The 21183-nt window shown below is 37.1% G+C and overlaps 1 protein-coding gene and 2 long non-coding RNA genes across 3 annotated transcripts; all 3 read right to left on the reverse strand.

The window, feature by feature from the left end:
• Positions 1-6660: 6660 nt before the first annotated feature.
• LOC146914832 (uncharacterized) lies at positions 6661-9381 on the reverse strand. The gene is made up of 2 exons (XR_015013177.1): positions 8627-9381; positions 6661-6898 (listed from the first exon to the last, which is right to left on the reverse strand). It is a non-coding gene; the product is annotated as an uncharacterized LOC146914832 (long non-coding RNA).
• A 2641-nt stretch (positions 9382-12022) lies between these two features.
• Positions 12023-16217, reverse strand: LOC146914833 (uncharacterized). Its single transcript, XR_015013178.1, has 4 exons — positions 15205-16217; positions 15007-15123; positions 14698-14832; positions 12023-12091 (listed from the first exon to the last, which is right to left on the reverse strand). It is a non-coding gene; the product is annotated as an uncharacterized LOC146914833 (long non-coding RNA).
• A 279-nt stretch (positions 16218-16496) lies between these two features.
• On the reverse strand, positions 16497-19597 carry LOC146914834 (uncharacterized). Its single transcript, XM_085721148.1, has one exon. The coding sequence runs from the start codon at positions 19595-19597 to the stop codon at positions 16679-16681; it is 2919 nt and encodes a 972-aa protein (XP_085577274.1). The 3' UTR covers positions 16497-16678.
• Positions 19598-21183: the final 1586 nt, after the last annotated feature.

The following is a 21183-nucleotide window of genomic DNA, read 5'->3' on the forward strand; positions in this document are numbered from 1 at the left end:
GGTCAGTCACAGCCCCAGTGTCCTATCAGACCTCAAACACAAAAGATAGAAGTTACCTTCCAACACAAATAACCAAACCTTGTTTCACAACTTCGGTTTGATGCACAAGAGTATCGATACTCACAAAACTAGTCCTAGACAAGTATCTAAACACGACACTAGCAAGATCACAGTAAAGATCCTAAACCTGCATCACAATCGATACAAGAGTAGAATACATGAAGACTCAAACCCTAAAAATCTAAACTTTTTAGCGTGACGGCTTGAATGAGCAATTAGGTCTTCAAGTCTTCCTTTTATACTGAAGCAGCTTGGGCTAAATACTCCTTGGGCTTCAGTAAACTTGCAGATCGGTTCAGCAAACCTGCAAAACAAAATCAGATACAAATCTGGAAAGTCCTAATATGTCTGTAACACCCATACCAGACGTATCTAGAAAGTCTGGCACGTGCGTTAATATTAGTACTGGATACATTAAAATATACAACAATTAAAACTTCGAATGAATAATATTTACAACAAGTTACGTTCGTATAAATAATAATACATCACAACTCATCCATACATAAAATTACATCCTTGATATCCATAACGTCCTGCAACTTTACGAACGAACCGTTGAAGTAGTATCCATCCGGCTCCGAACATGCATAAACATCCTGCTTATCTGAAACAAATAAGGATTGGGATGAGACATAATGTCTCAGTGAGTTCCCCTAAATCCTAGGCTATAGGCAACCTCAAGGGGAAACCTACGGTCACCACGTGTCTACATTACAACCTGACGGTTGACTATACGTGTGTGGGGACTTGCATACTTAGACGGTAGTGCATACTAGAGCCGTCATAGTCTTATCTCACTTGTTATAGGCTTCACTTCCTATACGTGTCATGGCGGTCGAGGGGATCCTAGAACCGCATTGCCAAGGATACACTCAATGTATCGAGGCCTAAACATAACATATTCATGGCACGATTCTAAACCGGACGATTAGGGGAAATCTAAAATCGTCATCGGTTTCATATTCTTTACTTGCTCTACACATATCTTGCTCTTGCCTAAAAGCATCTTGTTCTAAAACATAATCATACATAGGCTCTTCATGAGCATAACATAATCGTGCATAGAGACATACTCATAACATACATGTCGTACATAAGTTCATTTATTAAGTTAGCGTTGAACAACATTATCATCTTGGTTCATTTTACGGAAAGTCCCGGGTGGAGTAACCCCGAGTACAATCCCATCATAACCGATGTACGTACATCGGACTCCCTCAATGTCGTGCGATCCCCTTACGGAGCCTTCCCCGTTCTCATCATGAGAACCCCTTGAATCCATACCTTCATGGATTGCAAGAGACACGAACACCTACATCCTTAATTACTCAGTACCATGTGATCCCCTTACGGAGCCTTCCCCGTTCTCATCATGAGAACCCCTTGAATCCATACCTTCATGGATTGCAAGAGACATGGCACCTACATATTCATTAATCATAGTCTTGACGTTCATTTAGGTTAAACCTAACCTTTCATTCATGTTTACCTCGGATCCTTGAATCGATCCGATTAATGGTAAATGTTCATACTTGTTCATGCTTGCACATTCTTAAACATGGTGGAGTGATTAACTAATCAACCCACACTTATCATGCTTACTAACTTATTCCTGTTCATGTGCGAACATATAATTCGCATCTTACCATTCTAGGAATTTATACTAACTTGCTAGTTCTCGACGACTATGTCGAGGCTCTAATTCTCCCCTTGCTTATGGATTATCTTGCTATCCCAGTTCGCATCGTACATACATGTCATCCTCTCATATACCAAGCATCACTAAACATGTTTAATACTTGCTTCATTCATAAGAAAACTCTTTTAGAAATTCATCATATAGGACCTTGGGTTGAGGGGTTTGTTTTTATAAAAGATTGCACGGGTAACACCAGCTCGAAAGATGACAACAGGGCCTGAGGCGAGCAAGTTGTGCTCTGATGCACAAACTCACTCGCGAGGCGAGTAGCATCACTCGCCATGGCGAGTTGCTCTGCTCGCGAGGCGAGCTCAGGGCGAGCAACACCCCCCACTCGACTTTCATACTCGCCGTGGCGACCAGCTTGCTCGCGAGGCGAGTTATGACAGTCCAGCACCTGCATAATTGGTGTTTTTGACCCAAAAACCTCAAAACCAACCATCCATATGCATAACATGACATTAGAGGCCATAGAAAACTTGTAAAACATATATATAGCAAGTGTAAAATATGTTTAGCATGCATGGCATAAAAAGGGGTAATCAATTCATTCATAAACCCTAGAGTTGTCATATTATCCTAAAAGACAAAAACATAAACCCAAAGGATAGGATAGCTACCTATGGAACTCACCTAATCACTATCTTGAAGCAACTCCAATCTCCAAGCATCAACATGCCCAAAACCTTAGTTTTGCTCCCTTTGCTTCCTTGCTCATACCATTCAAACCCATCATCCTTTTCTTGCAAATCAAGACACCATTTCAAGCTCAAAACCATTCTTCAATATTACCCTCAAACACATATTCAAAACATAATGTCAAAAGGAATTCTTGGTGAGGAAGGATAAAGATATTAACCCATTCAACCTTAACATTCTTACCTTGATCAAATAGAAACCATTCCTTGTACCAATTTGAATCCATCTTCATTATACATCAAACCCTAATTTCCAAACACTTCTTCAAGAGGAGAAAAGAGAAGAATTAAACACAATCCATACTTCTTTAATCTTAAATGATCATAAGGGAACAAGTTTAGAAGCTTACCATGAAACAAACCCCAACTTGCCTCCTTGATTCCAAAACTCCCAAAATCACAATCGACCCTCTAACTCTTCAACCCAACCTTTAGACATCATCTTGATCATGAAAAACCACTTCTTAAACATATTCATGCTTCAAATCCCAACTTACCAAAACCCTAGATTTATGGAGGAGAAGAGAAGTTGAAGAATCAAACAAATACAAGCTTCCAATAACTTAGAAGATCATATAGAATACACAAATAGAAGCTTGTCTTGAGAGGAAGAAGATTTGGAAGGCTTAGTGGTGAGGAAGAGAGAAAGAGGCGTGAGAGAGAAGAGAGAAGGAGGAGAAATGTTTGCCAACACTTGAAGAGAGAGAAAGGAAACAAGAAATGAGATATTTTTGGGATAAAATCAAATAAATATCCTTCCCACATGAAATTACCATATTACCCTTGGTTATTGCGTGTTTAAAACGACTCTGATACTTGTCCCGTAAATAGATGACATGTCATTTAAAATATTTCCATGAATTAAATTCATCTGACACGGTCAACAGGTAATATACCGATACTGACAGGCGGGATATTACATTCTACCCCCCTTAAAAAATTTCGTCCTCGAAATTTAGAGATCACCTACCGATCATCATGACAAAGACTTACCATTTATGGTCTGACCCATACATCTTCTATTCATACATATCCAAAAAGTTCATCATTGCTTGTGCTTCATCTTGTTTCTCGATTCACATACATAAGCATATAGCTTTCTTGATCTTAATATCACTTGAACTTGAAGTTATGTTAGTATATCATGTTTTGGAACCTATATTACTACACATAAATTTATCGTCTCGGACTCATATCTTACCCGTTTAACTTAAACCATTCATACACATATCTTATCATAAACATTAACACTCAGGATTTGCCTTTTAACTGGAATCCTACCGGAAACCAGGTTTGCCCTGCAGTGCTTACTTGTAACTTTAAAACATCTTTCCATGCATACATATTCTTATTGGGTAAACATATACTTCATACATCAATTTATTTACTGTACCTTGAGACACATGCCTCTTACCTGCATTACTCATATAAACGATTCCACGAATCTCTTATCTCTTTTCAGAGCCTTAGGAAATCTTCCGATTTCATTACAATCTCAATGCATTTTACCACACCCGAACTAATGGGTAAATCATATAACTTGACTTAGAGGAGTGAAATCAACTTGCCACCCCATCTGAGAATCTAATAACCAACGTTAGGGTTCACTGGCTCTTGAAACTTTCTAGTAATTCCATGTGCACTTACATTGCGCACTCTTAACCACGAATCCGTGTATTCCGTATAGTATTGGATTCATACAACATTGTCGTCTCCATAAACATGTGCATACTTTCAAATACCGCCTCCTATTAAATGATAACGATACGTGTTCTAGAATCTTTCTCAAAGAAATCTTCTTAAACTCTGGTATTAGGGTCCTTGGAACTTATAGATACATGACTGAAAAAGATTTTATCATTTCCAAAACTGATTTTGTAATGGTACCACAGAACCATCGAACGAGTTTCTATATTTTGAAAAAAGTTTAACATCTCGCTCCTAACTTGTCAACAACAAGTTGGTCCTGAAGTTCATACGTCTTAAGCGAGTTACTTAAAACGTATCTTATCAGCTTTGAAAATATATAATCCCTTGAGGTTAAAAAAATAATCATCGTTTCCAAGTTCCATAATACCAATTTTAGCTTTAAAAGTTATAAAACTATGACTTGACATGTCTTAACAAGTATCGTTTTCATTCAACAAGTTTGCACACAAGGGTATGAAGCTCATTGCATAAAACTCAAGAGTTGTTCCTCCTTTCTTGATAACATGCTTAACTTCGTGAGTGGATTCGTCCCTTCTTAACAGATATACTTATTCGTATTACACTACCATAACCATATAAAATCCTTGAGCCTCTTGGCATTAACTGGATTTTTCACATCATCCCATTCGTTTATCGCTTGAGCGTTAATACCTTTTCCGAAAACCGGTCATCATTCTTGATACTTTGATTCTTTACTTGAGTCGCTAGTCAAACCTTCTAAATCTTACATGTTTTCCATATTTCATGATTACCAATTAACTTCCATGGCGCTACTCTGATTCCCACCGGTTGGCTTAAACCATTACTCTAATCCGTTAAAGCAATTGAGACTTCAATTCATGCTTATCACTTGAATATTAACTTCTTGAATCATTTTCAAGATCTTCCATGGTGCATCCAACATCACAACCTTACACTTGTCTTATAGATTCAAACTCATGATAAATTATCTTATGCTCATAATACTTGACTTGGGGGTAACCTTACATTATTGTTGGTTGCATTTACCTGTGGAGGTATACATAACATACTTGAACTTGGTTCCGATCAAACTTGAATTCCTTTATCAAACTCATCTAGCACTTGGACATATATTTCTTGAACATCTAATACTTGCATCCTCGCATTCTATATTTTGCTTAATCATACCAATGCTTGCTCGTCGATTTTTCTTTTAAAGAAAACTTCGTAAACTAGCGCACGGGTCATTGACGTTGGTGATTTTCTACTTTATAATATATATTGAGTTTAGGCCCCGGTCGTTGCTCTAAAATCATAGAACGAGTTGATAACACATATGCGCTATCAAATCTAGACTCTAATAAGTCTAACCCGCTCTATGAGTGTAATAGCATACCGGTTCCTAGAAAATCTCGTGAATTTCTTCCAAAACATCAACCTCAATCACCCATACGTGTAAATATTTTTAAAATTCTTTAAACTTTATAACTCAACATCATATCGAGCCTTAGCAAGTCTATTAAGCGAAACATAGGTTCGAGAAATACGTCACAATTCCTCAAAATCTGAAAGCCTTGTGATTTCTTACTTCATACCTCATGCATAATCATCTGTGACTTTCCTTCTCAATACCGGAACTTCTATACTTTCGATCTTGGCTCTTGACACATCAACCTCCAAAGCTACCTTAAATCGTATCGACTTCGTTGATGATTGCCCATGCCTTCTTCCTTGAAAATCTTAGGATATGATATGCATTCATTACTTGATATCGTAAAAGATTCTTGATCACATAAAATATTACGGTGAAGACATCTCCCCAATAGTTATTGCAAACCATAGGAACGAAATAGAAGATTTCATAAAAACAGAAAGTTTCGACCCAGGCTTGCTATTGGTGAGCTTCTCCAACTCTATTTTTTTCATAAAACATTTATTGCATAAAATTCTTATTCTCAAGTACCCAATGCACATCATTCATTCCTATCATAGTAAAATATTTTATAACATATGCATGGCAACATCAACCTTTTCGATACAATTCTTGGCACGTCTGAAATCAATGCCTTAATCCTGATAACATAAACCTTTCTCCTGAATTCTCAACTTCCTTCACATATTGTTATTCCTGAGAACCTGCTGACTCTGTCATCATATGTCAACTTCTCACTATCTTGTAGCCTTATTCTGACATTCCATAATATCTTAACCTATACTGTCGGAACGTTCCTTCTTAACATATCTTACATTTCGGAGGATTCTCACTTCCACTTGTTTAGTTCACCGGCCACCTTTTGGCACGATCAACTACTTCATCACATACTTCATTCCTCCTGGGTCCTATTCAGCTCTCAGGCATCCATTCTAATCGTTGAATGCTAAATTGAGTTGATCAGGCTCATCTAACCACAACAATTAGAACATTTACCCGGAACCCAATGGTCCCACTACCTTAGTTGTAATTTAATGACCCAAGGCACGGTCTGAATCGACCTGCTCTGATACCAAATGTAACACCCATACCAGACGTATCTAGAAAGTCTGGCACGTGCGTTAATATTAGTACTGGATACATTAAAATATACAACAATTAAAACTTCGAATGAATAATATTTACAACAAGTTACGTTCGTATAAATAATAATACATCACAACTCATCCATACATAAAATTACATCCTTGATATCCATAACGTCCTGCAACTTTACGAACGAACCCTTGAAGTAGTATCCATCCGGCTCCGAACATGCATAAACATCCTGCTTATCTGAAACAAATAAGGATTGGGATGAGACATAATGTCTCAGTGAGTTCCCCTAAATCCTAGGCTATAGGCAACCTCAAGGGGAAACCTACGGTCACCACGTGTCTACATTACAACCTGACGGTTGACTATACGTGTGTGGGGACTTGCATACTTAGACGGTAGTGCATACTAGAGCCGTCATAGTCTTATCTCACTTGTTATAGGCTTCACTTCCTATACGTGTCATGGCGGTCGAGGGGAACCTAGAACCGCATTGCCAAGGATACACTCAATGTATCGAGGCCTAAACATAACATATTCATGGCACGATTCTAAACCGGACGATTAGGGGAAATCTAAAATCGTCATCGGTTTCATATTCTTTACTTGCTCTACACATATCTTGCTCTTGCCTAAAAGCATCTTGTTCTAAAACATAATCATACATAGGCTCTTCATGAGCATAACATAATCGTGCATAGAGACATACTCATAACATACATGTCGTACATAAGTTCATTTATTAAGTTAGCGTTGAACAACATTATCATCTTGGTTCATTTTACGGAAAGTCCCGGGTGGAGTAACCCCGAGTACAATCCCATCATAACCGATGTACGTACATCGGACTCCCTCAATGTCGTGCGATCCCCTTACGGAGCCTTCCCCGTTCTCATCATGAGAACCCCTTGAATCCATACCTTCATGGATTGCAAGAGACACGAACACCTACATCCTTAATTACTCAGTACCATGTGATCCCCTTACGGAGCCTTCCCCGTTCTCATCATGAGAACCCCTTGAATCCATACCTTCATGGATTGCAAGAGACATGGCACCTACATATTCATTAATCATAGTCTTGACGTTCATTTAGGTTAAACCTAACCTTTCATTCATGTTTACCTCGGATCCTTGAATCGATCCGATTAATGGTAAATGTTCATACTTGTTCATGCTTGCACATTCTTAAACATGGTGGAGTGATTAACTAATCAACCCACACTTATCATGCTTACTAACTTATTCCTGTTCATGTGCGAACATATAATTCGCATCTTACCATTCTAGGAATTTATACTAACTTGCTAGTTCTCGACGACTATGTCGAGGCTCTAATTCTCCCCTTGCTTATGGATTATCTTGCTATCCCAGTTCGCATCGTACATACATGTCATCCTCTCATATACCAAGCATCACTAAACATGTTTAATACTTGCTTCATTCATAAGAAAACTCTTTTAGAAATTCATCATATAGGACCTTGGGTTGAGGGGTTTGTTTTTATAAAAGATTGCACGGGTAACACCAGCTCGAAAGATGACAACAGGGCCTGAGGCGAGCAAGTTGTGCTCTGATGCACAAACTCACTCGCGAGGCGAGTAGCATCACTCGCCATGGCGAGTTGCTCTGCTCGCGAGGCGAGCTCAGGGCGAGCAACACCCCCCACTCGACTTTCATACTCGCCGTGGCGACCAGCTTGCTCGCGAGGCGAGTTATGACAGTCCAGCACCTGCATAATTGGTGTTTTTGACCCAAAAACCTCAAAACCAACCATCCATATGCATAACATGACATTAGAGGCCATAGAAAACTTGTAAAACATATATATAGCAAGTGTAAAATATGTTTAGCATGCATGGCATAAAAAGGGGTAATCAATTCATTCATAAACCCTAGAGTTGTCATATTATCCTAAAAGACAAAAACATAAACCCAAAGGATAGGATAGCTACCTATGGAACTCACCTAATCACTATCTTGAAGCAACTCCAATCTCCAAGCATCAACATGCCCAAAACCTTAGTTTTGCTCCCTTTGCTTCCTTGCTCATACCATTCAAACCCATCATCCTTTTCTTGCAAATCAAGACACCATTTCAAGCTCAAAACCATTCTTCAATATTACCCTCAAACACATATTCAAAACATAATGTCAAAAGGAATTCTTGGTGAGGAAGGATAAAGATATTAACCCATTCAACCTTAACATTCTTACCTTGATCAAATAGAAACCATTCCTTGTACCAATTTGAATCCATCTTCATTATACATCAAACCCTAATTTCCAAACACTTCTTCAAGAGGAGAAAAGAGAAGAATTAAACACAATCCATACTTCTTTAATCTTAAATGATCATAAGGGAACAAGTTTAGAAGCTTACCATGAAACAAACCCCAACTTGCCTCCTTGATTCCAAAACTCCCAAAATCACAATCCACCCTCTAACTCTTCAACCCAACCTTTAGACATCATCTTGATCATGAAAAACCACTTCTTAAACATATTCATGCTTCAAATCCCAACTTACCAAAACCCTAGATTTATGGAGGAGAAGAGAAGTTGAAGAATCAAACAAATACAAGCTTCCAATAACTTAGAAGATCATATAGAATACGCAAATAGAAGCTTGTCTTGAGAGGAAGAAGATTTGGAAGGCTTAGTGGTGAGGAAGAGAGAAAGAGGCGTGAGAGAGAAGAGAGAAGGAGGAGAAATGTTTGCCAACACTTGAAGAGAGAGAAAGGAAACAAGAAATGAGATATTTTTGGGATAAAATCAAATAAATATCCTTCCCACATGAAATTACCATATTACCCTTGGTTATTGCGTGTTTAAAACGACTCTGATACTTGTCCCGTAAATAGATGACATGTCATTTAAAATATTTCCATGAATTAAATTCATCTGACACGGTCAACAGGTAATATACCGATACTGACAGGCGGGATATTACAATGTCGGAACCTATATTAAAACATTCCAAATCGTAACAAATATTTCCTAAAATAAAATGTCTATTTTAGTAATATTCCACAGCTGATTCTAATAAGATATGCACGTTACTTGGTCAGTAAGTAAAAGGAAATACGATTTCCTTAATGGATAAACTACGCGCATACAGATAAGGCAGAACCCAGGCACACTGAACCATGCCAGGATGTTGGAACATTGCATCCAACATCTCACAGAGCTGCCTAACCACATGCTGGAACATTGGTTCCAACTTACAGAACAAGAATATTTGTTTTAGCAATAATGCAGCCAATATAAATACCCAACAAAAGGTCTTTTTAACTTCAAAAATGGGTTGTTGTATTTCAAGAACAGGTTACACATACCAGATATTCCAGAACTCCGGAAAGCCTTCCTCCGTGAGTATCATTCAACACCCACCAGTGGACACTCTGGTACAAAAGCAACTCTGGCCCGCATTGCTTCTTCCTTCTACTGGCCAACTATCTCCAAAGACACCAAACTCTTTGTCCAGAAATGTTCCAACTGCCAGCACAACAAATATCTCACACAAAAGAAAAAAGGATTGTTACAACCTCTCCCCATCAGGTATGGGAAGAACTAACTATGGATTTTATCACTCACTTACAAAATTCCCATGGACACACTGCCATTTGGGTCATCTGTGACCGGTTGACCAAATATGTTCATTTCTTGGCTCTTCCCACCCTCTATACCGCTACTGATTTGGCCAATCGCGTCTCTGTGGAGATTTGTCGCCTGCATGGAATACCAAACTCAATAACATCAAACAAAGATCCAATTTTCCTAAGTTCTTTTTGGAAGGAATTATTTCGTGTGCAAGGGACCAGTCTCAGATACAGCACAACATACCATCCTGAGACTGATGGTCAAACGGAGGTTGTTAACAGATGTTTAGAAGCTTACCTACGGTGATTTGCCAGCGACCGTCCTCGTACATGGTACAAGTTCTTGCATCTAGCAGAGTTCTGGCACAACTCCTCTTTCCATTCAGCAATTCAAATGACACCATTTCAAGAGCTATATGGCCGACCCCCACCAGGCATCCCAGACTATGTTCCAGGTTCAACCATCATTGGATCTCTAGATTCTACCTTGCAACAACAACAACAGATTCTACAACTTCTTAAAATCAACCTCAAAGCTAGCAGACAGAGCATGCAAGACAAGGCAAATAAAAAGAGATCGGAATGTACCTTTGACACTGGCGACTGGGTTTTGCTTCATCTCCGACCATACCGACAGCAGACAGTGCACCGTAGAAATTCTCAGAAGCTGGCCAAACGCTACTTTGGACCGTTCCAAGTGCGCCGTCGAATTGGGGTTGTCGCATATGCTTTAGAGCTTCCTGCTTCCTCCCGTATCCACCCAGTATTTCATGTTTCATTGTTGAGGAAATATCATGGTGAATATCCTCAGAGTCATTACACTCCTCTACCATCAACTCTCTCTAACTATTTTTCTGAGGGGAAAGATCTAGCTCCTACCAGTGAAGAAGAAAGCAACGCACCCAGTAAGGAGGACACAAAGAGAAAAACAGGAGAAGAGTTAAAAGTGGGTTCAATCATACTACAAGCTCTGCTGAAAGTAAAAGAGAAAATCTAAATACAACTCTCTCTCCAATCTATCAGACGCATTCTCCACCATTTGATCCAAATGAGTCTTCTAGATCTGCTCAAACCTTATCTGGACCGTCCATTTAAAAGGGACCGTTGGCTCCTCCTTTCCTTGATGACCACACAGCTGTTTCCAATAACAAGGAATTAACTCCAAATAAATGTTTGGTTGAATCCGTGAGAAAGGGCACATGGGAGCCTCCCCAACGAGCCACTCAGCAGCATCCAAGTGTCCCAGAAGTGACTCCAACTCTGTCCCAGGCTGACCACGCGCTTCCTACTATTCTACCACACAGTCAAGACACGGGCCCCACTTTTTCACCAAACTCGCCTTCCCACGCGCTAGCTGGACCGCATTCCACAAACCCACTGGACTCTCACCCACCCAACAACTTGAACCTTGAGGACAAGGTTCCTCTTGACCCGCAGAATATTGATATGAACCAACCCAGAAACATTAAGAAACCCTTTTGGCTCAAGGATTTTATTACTATGTAGTTCTTTTGGGCCTTTATTTATTGGGCTTATGTTATTTTGAATTCCCTAAGTCATTAAGTGACATTGGAAGGACACAAATGTAATTCATTACTTTAGTGCTTCCCTTATATATGTAGGCCGCTGGCGAAAGACCTAGATATGGAAAAATGAAGAATCTGATTTATCTTTTAGTTGTTCTAGTTAATTTTTGTGAAACCCTAGTAGAACTCTCTAGTCATCTTTTAACTTGTCCATTTTTAGAATAGAATTCTTATCACCAACCCTTTCATGCGCTAAGGCCAAATCTCGTCGAAACCCTCAAATTGAAAGGGAAAGCCTTCGATTCCTGCAGTCAACCAATATTTACCACATTAAATAAGTCTGTTGAAAGTACAAGCTAACAATAGGTTAACGAGTTATTACGTAATATATCAAATGGGTTTCAATAAATTCATTCATATAATTATGTAGCAACTAATCATTTTACTTGAATTAATAAATAATTAATATAAACAAATATTTTAAAACACAGCTAAAATGATATGATATTAATAATAAAAAGGAACGTTTAAATTAACATGCATTAGAATTTAGTTAACACTAATTTAGGATCAATTTTAAGCTTTTAAATTACTAGTTTAACTTATAAGCATATAATTATTTCTAGTCTCTTAAAATTTGGGATGTTACAGTTTCCTTAGTGAAAACGTGGCGGACAAGCGGTTTTTGATGGAAGAATTTTTTCAGTTATTTTACTATGTAAAAATACTAGTGTTCCATATGGAAAATAGGTCGCAAATTGTTTATATAATTCTAGCACTCAAAGTTCCGGCGTATAGAGAAAAGAGTCATACAGAATGTATGTAATCTATTTTGTCGAACCACTTTTACATTAATGCGATTAACATTTTCTTTAATTTTATGTGTTTTAAACTTATAAATATTTTGCTTTACATGCATTTTTCTTTACTTTTTTCTGTCAAAAGACACCACGAATTCGTCTTGTTCATACAACCTATGAATCTGATGAACGCTCACTCCCTTTCTGGAAAAACATTGCATAACATGTCCTAGGATTTCTGGTTTGATTATGCTTGTATAACCAAAAATCAATCTATATTGTTTACCAAAAACACCAATAAAGAGGGTCATCAAAAAAAATTATAATAGAAGACAAAACTCATACCTCCAAATATCACATTTTCCAGTCAAGTGTCATCGAAACAAAAATATTGACTTTCCTATTTATCAAATTTATAATAAACTAGGTGCAAATAATTTTCGGGTTGAGGATAATTGAGACACATTATCATACTAACTCGGCTTAAAAATCAAGTTTAGCATCAAGGGACATTGAGGTACAAGTTAAACCTTCTCATTTATCATTTTTGTAACCATAAATGCTAAAATCTCATTTTCACGACAAGAGTCATCGAGACACAATATGACAGTAGACAAAACGCATGTATTCAATTTACCAAATTTAAAACAAAATAGGTTCAAATATCATGTTTTGCATAAAGGGAGATTGAGGGACAAGTGCAAACTTCCCATTTATCAAACTTGTAAACAAATAGGCTAAAATCTCAATTTCGCGACAAGGGTCATTTCAATACTTTCAATTTACCGAATTTAAAACCAAATAGGTTCAAATAACATGTTTTAAATCAAAGGACATCAAGGGACAAGTTCAACCTTCATATTTATCAAATCAAAATTGTAACTACATAGGCTAAAATCTCGTTTCGACGACAAGGGACATTCCAATACTTTCATTTTACCGAATACGAAACCAAATAGGTACACATATCAGGTTTCGCATCAAGGGACACCGAGGGGCATGTTCAACGTTCATATTTATCAAACTTGTAACCATATAAGCTAAAATCTCGTTTTCACGAAAGGGTTATCCCATTACTTTATGTTTACCGAATTTAAAACCAAATAGGTTCAAATATTATGTTATGCATCAAAGGAAATCGAGGGACAAATTCAACCTTCATATTTATCAAACTTTTAACCATACAGGCTGCAATCTCATTTTCGCGACAAGGGTCATTTCAAGACTTTCATTTTACCGAATTTAAAACAAAATAGGTTCACATATCATGTTTCAAATCAAGGGACAAGTTCAATCTTCCCATCTAACAAAACTTGTACACATTCTCTTTTTCGCGACAAGGGTCATTCCAATACTTTCTAATTACCGAATTTAAAGTCAAATATGTTCAATTATCATGTTTCACATAAATATTGAGGGACAAGTAGAAACTTCTCATTTATCAAACTTGTAACCATATAGGCTAAAATCTAATTTTTGCAACAAAGCTCATTCCAATACTTTCACTTTACCGAATTTAAAACCAAATAGGAACAAATATCATGTCTCGCATGAAAGGACATCGAAAGACACGTTCAAGCTTCAAATTTATCAAACATGTAACCATATAGGCCAAAATCTCATTTCCACAACAAAGGTTATTCCAATACTTTTATTTAACCGAATATAAAACCAAATAGGTTAACATCATGTTTCAAATCAAGGCACAGGTTCAACCTTCTCATTTATCAAATTTTGTAACTATAAAGGCTAAAATCTCTTTTCGTGACAAGGGTCATCCCAATACTTTATATTTACCTTATTTAAAACCAAATAGGTTCAAATATTTTGTTACGCATCAAGGGACATCGAAGGACAAGTTCAAACTTCCAATTTATCAAACATGTAACCATATAAGCTAAAATCTCTTTTTCGCGGCAAATAGAAGACATAACTAAATAAATTAAAAAGAAAAAACTCCAAAGTTATAAACCCAAAAGACATATGAAAGAGATTATATTTTGACAACAAAATTCAATATCTAAAAAACTAAAAACGAATGGTAAAAGATGAATAAAGAGAGATGTTGCAGTGATTAAAGAAATTAAATTTACAAGTGTTACACGACTAACCTTGAGAGAACTGCATATTTAATGATTGATCCATCAATCAAGAAGCTTTGTATTTCTTCCCATTTGTTCAAAGTTGGGGTGTTATTGTAATGAAATAATGATCTCCCAAAGTAGATAAATAACATGACTGAAACTCTAGGAAATTCAAAGTACTATTAAATTTGGGATTCAGTTAGATCATATATTTCAAAAATAATTGCAAAAAAGTCATTCTACATAAAGCAAAAACAAAAATCTTGAGATCAGCAAGTTGAGCATAACTAGCATCGAACCTTTATTAATATCAATGGCAGAAAATTAAAATTGAACCTTGAATTTGCTTTTGTATGATGATTGCGCTCGGCAAAAAACTCCAGCTCCTGCTTCCTCTTATGTGATTGTAACCGTGATTGTAACTAAATAGGAATGTGCACATTGATTCTCAACCTGTGACATGAAAGCACCAAAGAATAAATAAACAAAATTATGACCGTAAAGAGATCAATAAATTGGAAAAAAAGTACCTACCCTTTTAGATACAAACTGTACCAGTGAAAGTTGGTGAATAGTAACTGAACCATTGAGTGTCTCTTCCAAAACAGCCGCAGATACAGTTGTCTTAATTGGTACATCATGTTTGTTGTCGTACGTGAAGAAAGTTTCAGATACTAGGAGTTAAAAACCATAACAGGAAAAAATTGGAAAGAACAAAAATTCTATAAGACGCAGTCAAAAAGAAAAAAGGGTAAAGATGCAAATGGGAAGAGTGGCAAATTAAGCATTCTTAGCTAAAAACTGCAGCAATCATTGTAGCATCCAAACTTGAAAGATCCAACTCTAACTCTTGACTATCAAATTCAACGGCCTACAGGCAAGCGTGAAATATTTAACCACTGTCGATCCATTTTCGAAACAAGGGTCATTAAGGCACATTCTTATACTTTCAATTTACCGAATTTAAAGGCACATTGTCATACTTCCAAATTACCAAAATTAGAATTAGCTATGCTTAAAAATCAAGTTTCACATCAACTGACATAGAGGGACAAGTTCAACCTTCCCATTTATCAAACTTCTAAAAAAGTTTCCAATTTTCGCGTCAAGGGTCATCAAAAAACATTATAATAGAAGACAAAACTCATACTTCCAATTTATAGTTTAAAAAGGTCTATGCTCAAATATCGCATTTTCGCGTCAAGTGTCATCGAAACAAAATATTATCTTTCCTATTTATCAAATTTATAATAAACTAGGTTCAAATCATTTTTGGGGTTGAGGATCATTGAGCCACATTCTCATACTTCCAGTTTACCGAAATCCAAACAAACTTGAGTTAAAAATCATGTTTCGCATTAAGGGACATCGAGGTACAAGTTCAACCTTCTCATTTATCATTTTTGTAACCATAAATGGTAAAATATCATTTTCGGGACAAGAGTCATCGAGACATAATATGATAGTAGAGAAAACGCATTTGTTCAATTTACCAAATTTAAAACAAAATAAGTTCAAATATCATGTTTCGCATAAAGGGACATTGAGGGACAAGTTCAAACTTCTCATTTATCAAACTTGTAATCATATAGGCTAAAATCTCATTTTCGCAACAAGGGTCATTTCAATACTTTCATTTTACCAAATTTAAAACCAAATATGTTCAAATATCATGTTTTAAATCAAGGGTGACGCAGTACGGAAGCGTATGGTTAGCAAGCGCTAAACCTAGATAGAAAAGAACAAGTTTGCAAGCGACAAACTTGTGAAAATAGGGTTGCAAGCGACAAACCTATCAAAATAAGGGTTCGGGAATCCACCAGAAATTGAGAGAAAATCTCGAATATTATTAATGAATGAAAAAGTGTGCCTCTTAGGCTACATAAGTTCTGCTTATATAGTGAAAGAAATAACAAGCCCGTGGGCCAAAATAAAATAAAACGTAATAATAATAGAGAGTTCTAGAAAATTACTAAGATTTGGCTAAATAATAAATACTACTAAATTACTAATAAAACCCTCCTGCATCAGTCTCCTCCACCTCTGAAGAACTCGACCTCGAGTTCTCATTCTGATGAAGAGCTCTCCATGCATGTTGGCTCCTCCAATAAACAAGAGAACATCCTCCTGGATCCCATTGAGTGAACTGTGAGGGTCCCTTTTTATGGACAAAGCAGCCACCGAGCAATGTACCAACAATTGCAGACGCACTTGATAATTCTATACAAGCATTGTTGAGTGATGCCTGACCCTGTTGTACTTGAAGTATAGGAATGAATGAAACCAACACAGTAAATGAATTCCTTTTTATTTGAGCGAATAACCAATATCCTTTTTCATGAAGTCCAAGTAAAGGTTTAGTAACATGCAGAACATCAAATGGTGAGAGTACCCTTAGTCTAACGTTTCTTGGTCCCACTTTATATAAGCCTTTAATAAAGCTTAAAAATGCATTCATAAGATATGCATAATATTGATGAAGAGTGGAGGCTTTGTTTTTCAAGAAACTGACATAATAGGATTGCATAGAGACATTACTTCCAACACTCAAATTCGGTTCTAGTTGTCCTCCTCCAAAAATTAAGGAACTATCTTGTGATTCATAGAATAGTATATTCCTCAACAATACTATTGTTGAATACATGCTTCCAATAACTGATATAAAATCCATCACATGAGAAATCCTCAATATAAGCAAAAGTCCTTCAGGGTAGTCAAATACAGACCCATAAGTTACCAATAAAAACATCATATCTCCAACAAGTGAACTTACCAAATTGGCTTCTGGATTGGGTGTACTTATGTTCTCCTTAATACCACACCATTTCATCTCAAAAATCATCAATTTTGATATTGTTTTCTCTTTAAGTCCTGTAGTCAATTGGTGTCCCATAGCAGCAAGGTGATAATGTTGAAGAATAGGATTGCAGAGATTAAAAACATCACACCTTAAGAAAATGAAGGCAAAGGATGGATCCTTAGAAATGTATTCATCGTGTTTCCCCATTGTGTTTCCCCACTCAAATGCAAACAATCCCCACTGTGAAGGGTTTAAATAACTTGATATTTTCATTGTACTTTCAAAAATATGACCATCAGGGTCATATGGGATGGAGGAATATGAAGGCGTCCCCTTAGAAAATACCCGGCTGAAGAGATACAACATTGAAGTGCTTGAACCAGAGCTGAAATTAACACCTGAGGTTATAGACTTGCCCAACACGGTGGAGTTCATTCCTTCTATTAGAAGTTTGGCATATTTGGAGTCATCATTCTTAGTTGTGACTTGTGGCAATTTTATCATTCTAGCAAACTCTCCTCCTTGTCCACCATGCACTTCCATTAGTTCATAAAGAATACCATTTTGATAAACAATTGTGTTGTCCTCCAAAATAATGACTCTTAAAGTTTTGACAGCGAGATAAACAGTTATTTCCACACAAGAAGGTGAGTTGAAGTTCCCTGTCGCCATAAATTCCCCAGCCATGGTCAAAAGACTTTGATCCGGAGGTTTCGGCGGTAGCTTCGGTGCTTGAGTGTATAGACGAGCATCATAAAAATTCAACCATTCAAAAGCTGCCCACGGCGGAGCCATTGTACACGACAATGAGAACAACAAATTCAAAACAGAAAATTGTGGGAGAAACGACAGTGGTATTGATCCACCGGGATCGAAACATTCGAGAGAGTTGAAGCTTAACGGAATTGATTGTGCAAACACACTGAAGTGGTTAGGTGAGAGTGATTGAAATTTTACCTCACCCAATTGTTGTTCTGAATAGACAGTCGTTCCTATTGGAAGAGTGTTGGCAATCTCTTGATGGGTGAATCTGAAGTTTGACCTCGGCGTTTGTTGTTTAGAAATGAAAGATTCCTCAGAATCTTCAACAATTTCATTATCTTCTACCTGTTTCGCTGGGATCCGAGATTGTTGGGAATCACCTTGTGAATTTTCAATGTCGTCTTTGCCAAACAGTATTGAATCAGTGAAAATTGGTGTCAAAACAGAAGATGGTTGAGAAACTTCGACAACGTCGTGAACTTCCTCTTCACGTTCCTCCGATAGTGGGACTTCTGTGTGGTTGACAGCTAGTATGTTATTTGGAACTAAGGGTACTGTTTCATGATAGACCTCATCATTCGTAACCTCTTCATTCAAGATAGCATCATAAACAAATTTATACTTCTCCACTGTTTGTTCCTTTTCGACAGGTTCTTCCTCTTTGATTTCTTCAGATTGTTCCTCAATTACTTCAGGCTCTTTAGTTTCTTTTTCTTCTGGTTCTTCTTTCGGTTGTACATCATTCCTATTTTTTCCATCACAAAGTGAAACCATGTGCTCATCAGTCTCCACAATACTAACAACAGGTTCGGTGACTGAATGTTCTTCGACCGGTTTCATAGACGTTGGAAACGCTTCGGTCGTCTGAGCAACGTCGATCTTCTCTTTCAATTGCGTAAGAATTCTTAGAATATACGTTATCAAAACAGAGTGTCTAGCAATATCTTTAACCATCTTACGCGAACACGGGTAACCTGCAATTCTGAAAGCATGTCTCAAAAGGCCGGACAAGGAGTAATCTTTGTTGTAACAAAACGGACAACGATATACCGAATCGGAGATTTCAATCTCGTAGTAATCATCCGTCAACTTGTTGTAATATCTACGCTCATAATATTCCAAATCAGATTCATTGGTATATTTTGATTTTCGGTACGTAACAATAGTAGGGATGTTATTACAAACCCTAATAACCGGAATTGGTTCTCCTCCTCTATTCGGATTGTTTCTGTTGTTGTTGTTGTTGGCGTTGTTGTAAACCTTAGCTGTCCACGCCGCCATCTGATCTAACAGAGCTTTGATGTCCGTGGTAAGAGTCGCGGTTAAGCCGGCAAACTCTTCCCTCATCATTAGTTGATCTCCCATGGCTGATCCGTTAGGAAAAGAACAGGAGAAACCTACTCTGATACCAACTGAAGCAGTACGGAAGCGTAGGGTTAGCAAGCGCTAAACCTAGATAGAAAAGAACAAGTTTGCAAGCGACAAACTTGTCAAAATAGGGTTGTAAGCGACAAACCTGTCAAAATAGGCTACATAAGAATCCACCAGAAATTGAGAGAAAATCTCGAATATTATTAATGAATGAAAAAGTGTGCCTCTTAGGCTACATAAGTTCTGCTTATATAGTGAAAGAAATAACAAACCCGTGTGCCAAAATAAAATAAAACGTAATAATAATAGAGAGTTCTAGAAAATTACTAAGATTTGGCTAAATAATAAATACTACTAAATTACTAATAAAACCCTCCTGCATCAAAGGGACAAGTTCAACCTTCATATTTATCAAAATTGTAACCATATAGGCTCAAATCTCGTTTTCAGGACAAGGGACATTCCAACACTTTCATTTTACGAAATACGACACCAAAAAGGTTCACATATCATGTTTCGCATCAAGGAACATCGAGGGACGTGTTCAGCCTTCATATTTATCAAACTTGTAATCATATAAGCAAAAATCACATTTTTGCGACAAGGATCATCTCATTACTCTCTATTTACCAAATTTAAAACCAAACGGGTTCAAATATTACGTTACGCATCAAAGGACATTGAGGGTCAAATTCAACATTTATATTTATCACGTTTGCATCTAGGGACATCAAGGGACAAGTTCAAACTTCCCATTTATCGAACTTGTAGGCCTATAGACCAAAATCTCATTTTCGCGACAAGGGTCATTCCAATACTTTCATTTTACCGAATACAAAACCAAATAGGTTCACATATCATGTTTGCATCCAGGGACATCAAGGGACAAGTTCAAACTTCCCATTTATCAAACTTGTAGGCATATAGACCAAAAACTCATTTTCGCGACATGGGTCATTCCAATACTTTCATTTTACCGAATATGAAACCAAATAGGTTCACATATCATGTTTCGCATCAAAGGATATCGAGGGACATGGTCAACATTCATATTTATCAAACTTGTAACCATATAAGATAAAATCTCGTTTTCGCGACAAGGGTCATCTCATTACTTTCAGTTTACCGAATTTAAAACCAAATATTAAAACCTAATATCATGTTTCGCATCAAAGGACATCGAAGGACATGTTCAACCTTCAAATTCATCAAACTTGTAACCATATAGTCCAAAATCTCATTTTCGCGACAAAGGTCATTCCAATACTTGGATTTAACCGAATACAAAACCAAATAGGTTCACATCATGTTTTAAATCAAGGGACACGTTCAACCTTCCCATTTATCAAACTTGTAACCGTAAAGGATAAAATCGCGTTTTCGCGACAACGGGCCATCCCAATACTTTATATTTGCCGAATTTACAACCAAATAGGTTCAAATATTATGTTACGCATCAAGGGACTTCTAGGGACAAGTTCAAACTTACAATTTATCAAACATGTAACCATAAAAGCTAAAATCTCATTTTCGCGGGAAATAGAAGACATAAATCAATAAGATAAAAAGAAAAAACAACA

Source organism: Medicago sativa, chromosome 6 (genome assembly GCF_051527215.1).
Source record: "Medicago sativa cultivar Bolivia chromosome 6, Bolivia_mono, whole genome shotgun sequence".
In the NCBI taxonomy this organism is placed as follows: domain Eukaryota; kingdom Viridiplantae; phylum Streptophyta; class Magnoliopsida; order Fabales; family Fabaceae; genus Medicago; species Medicago sativa.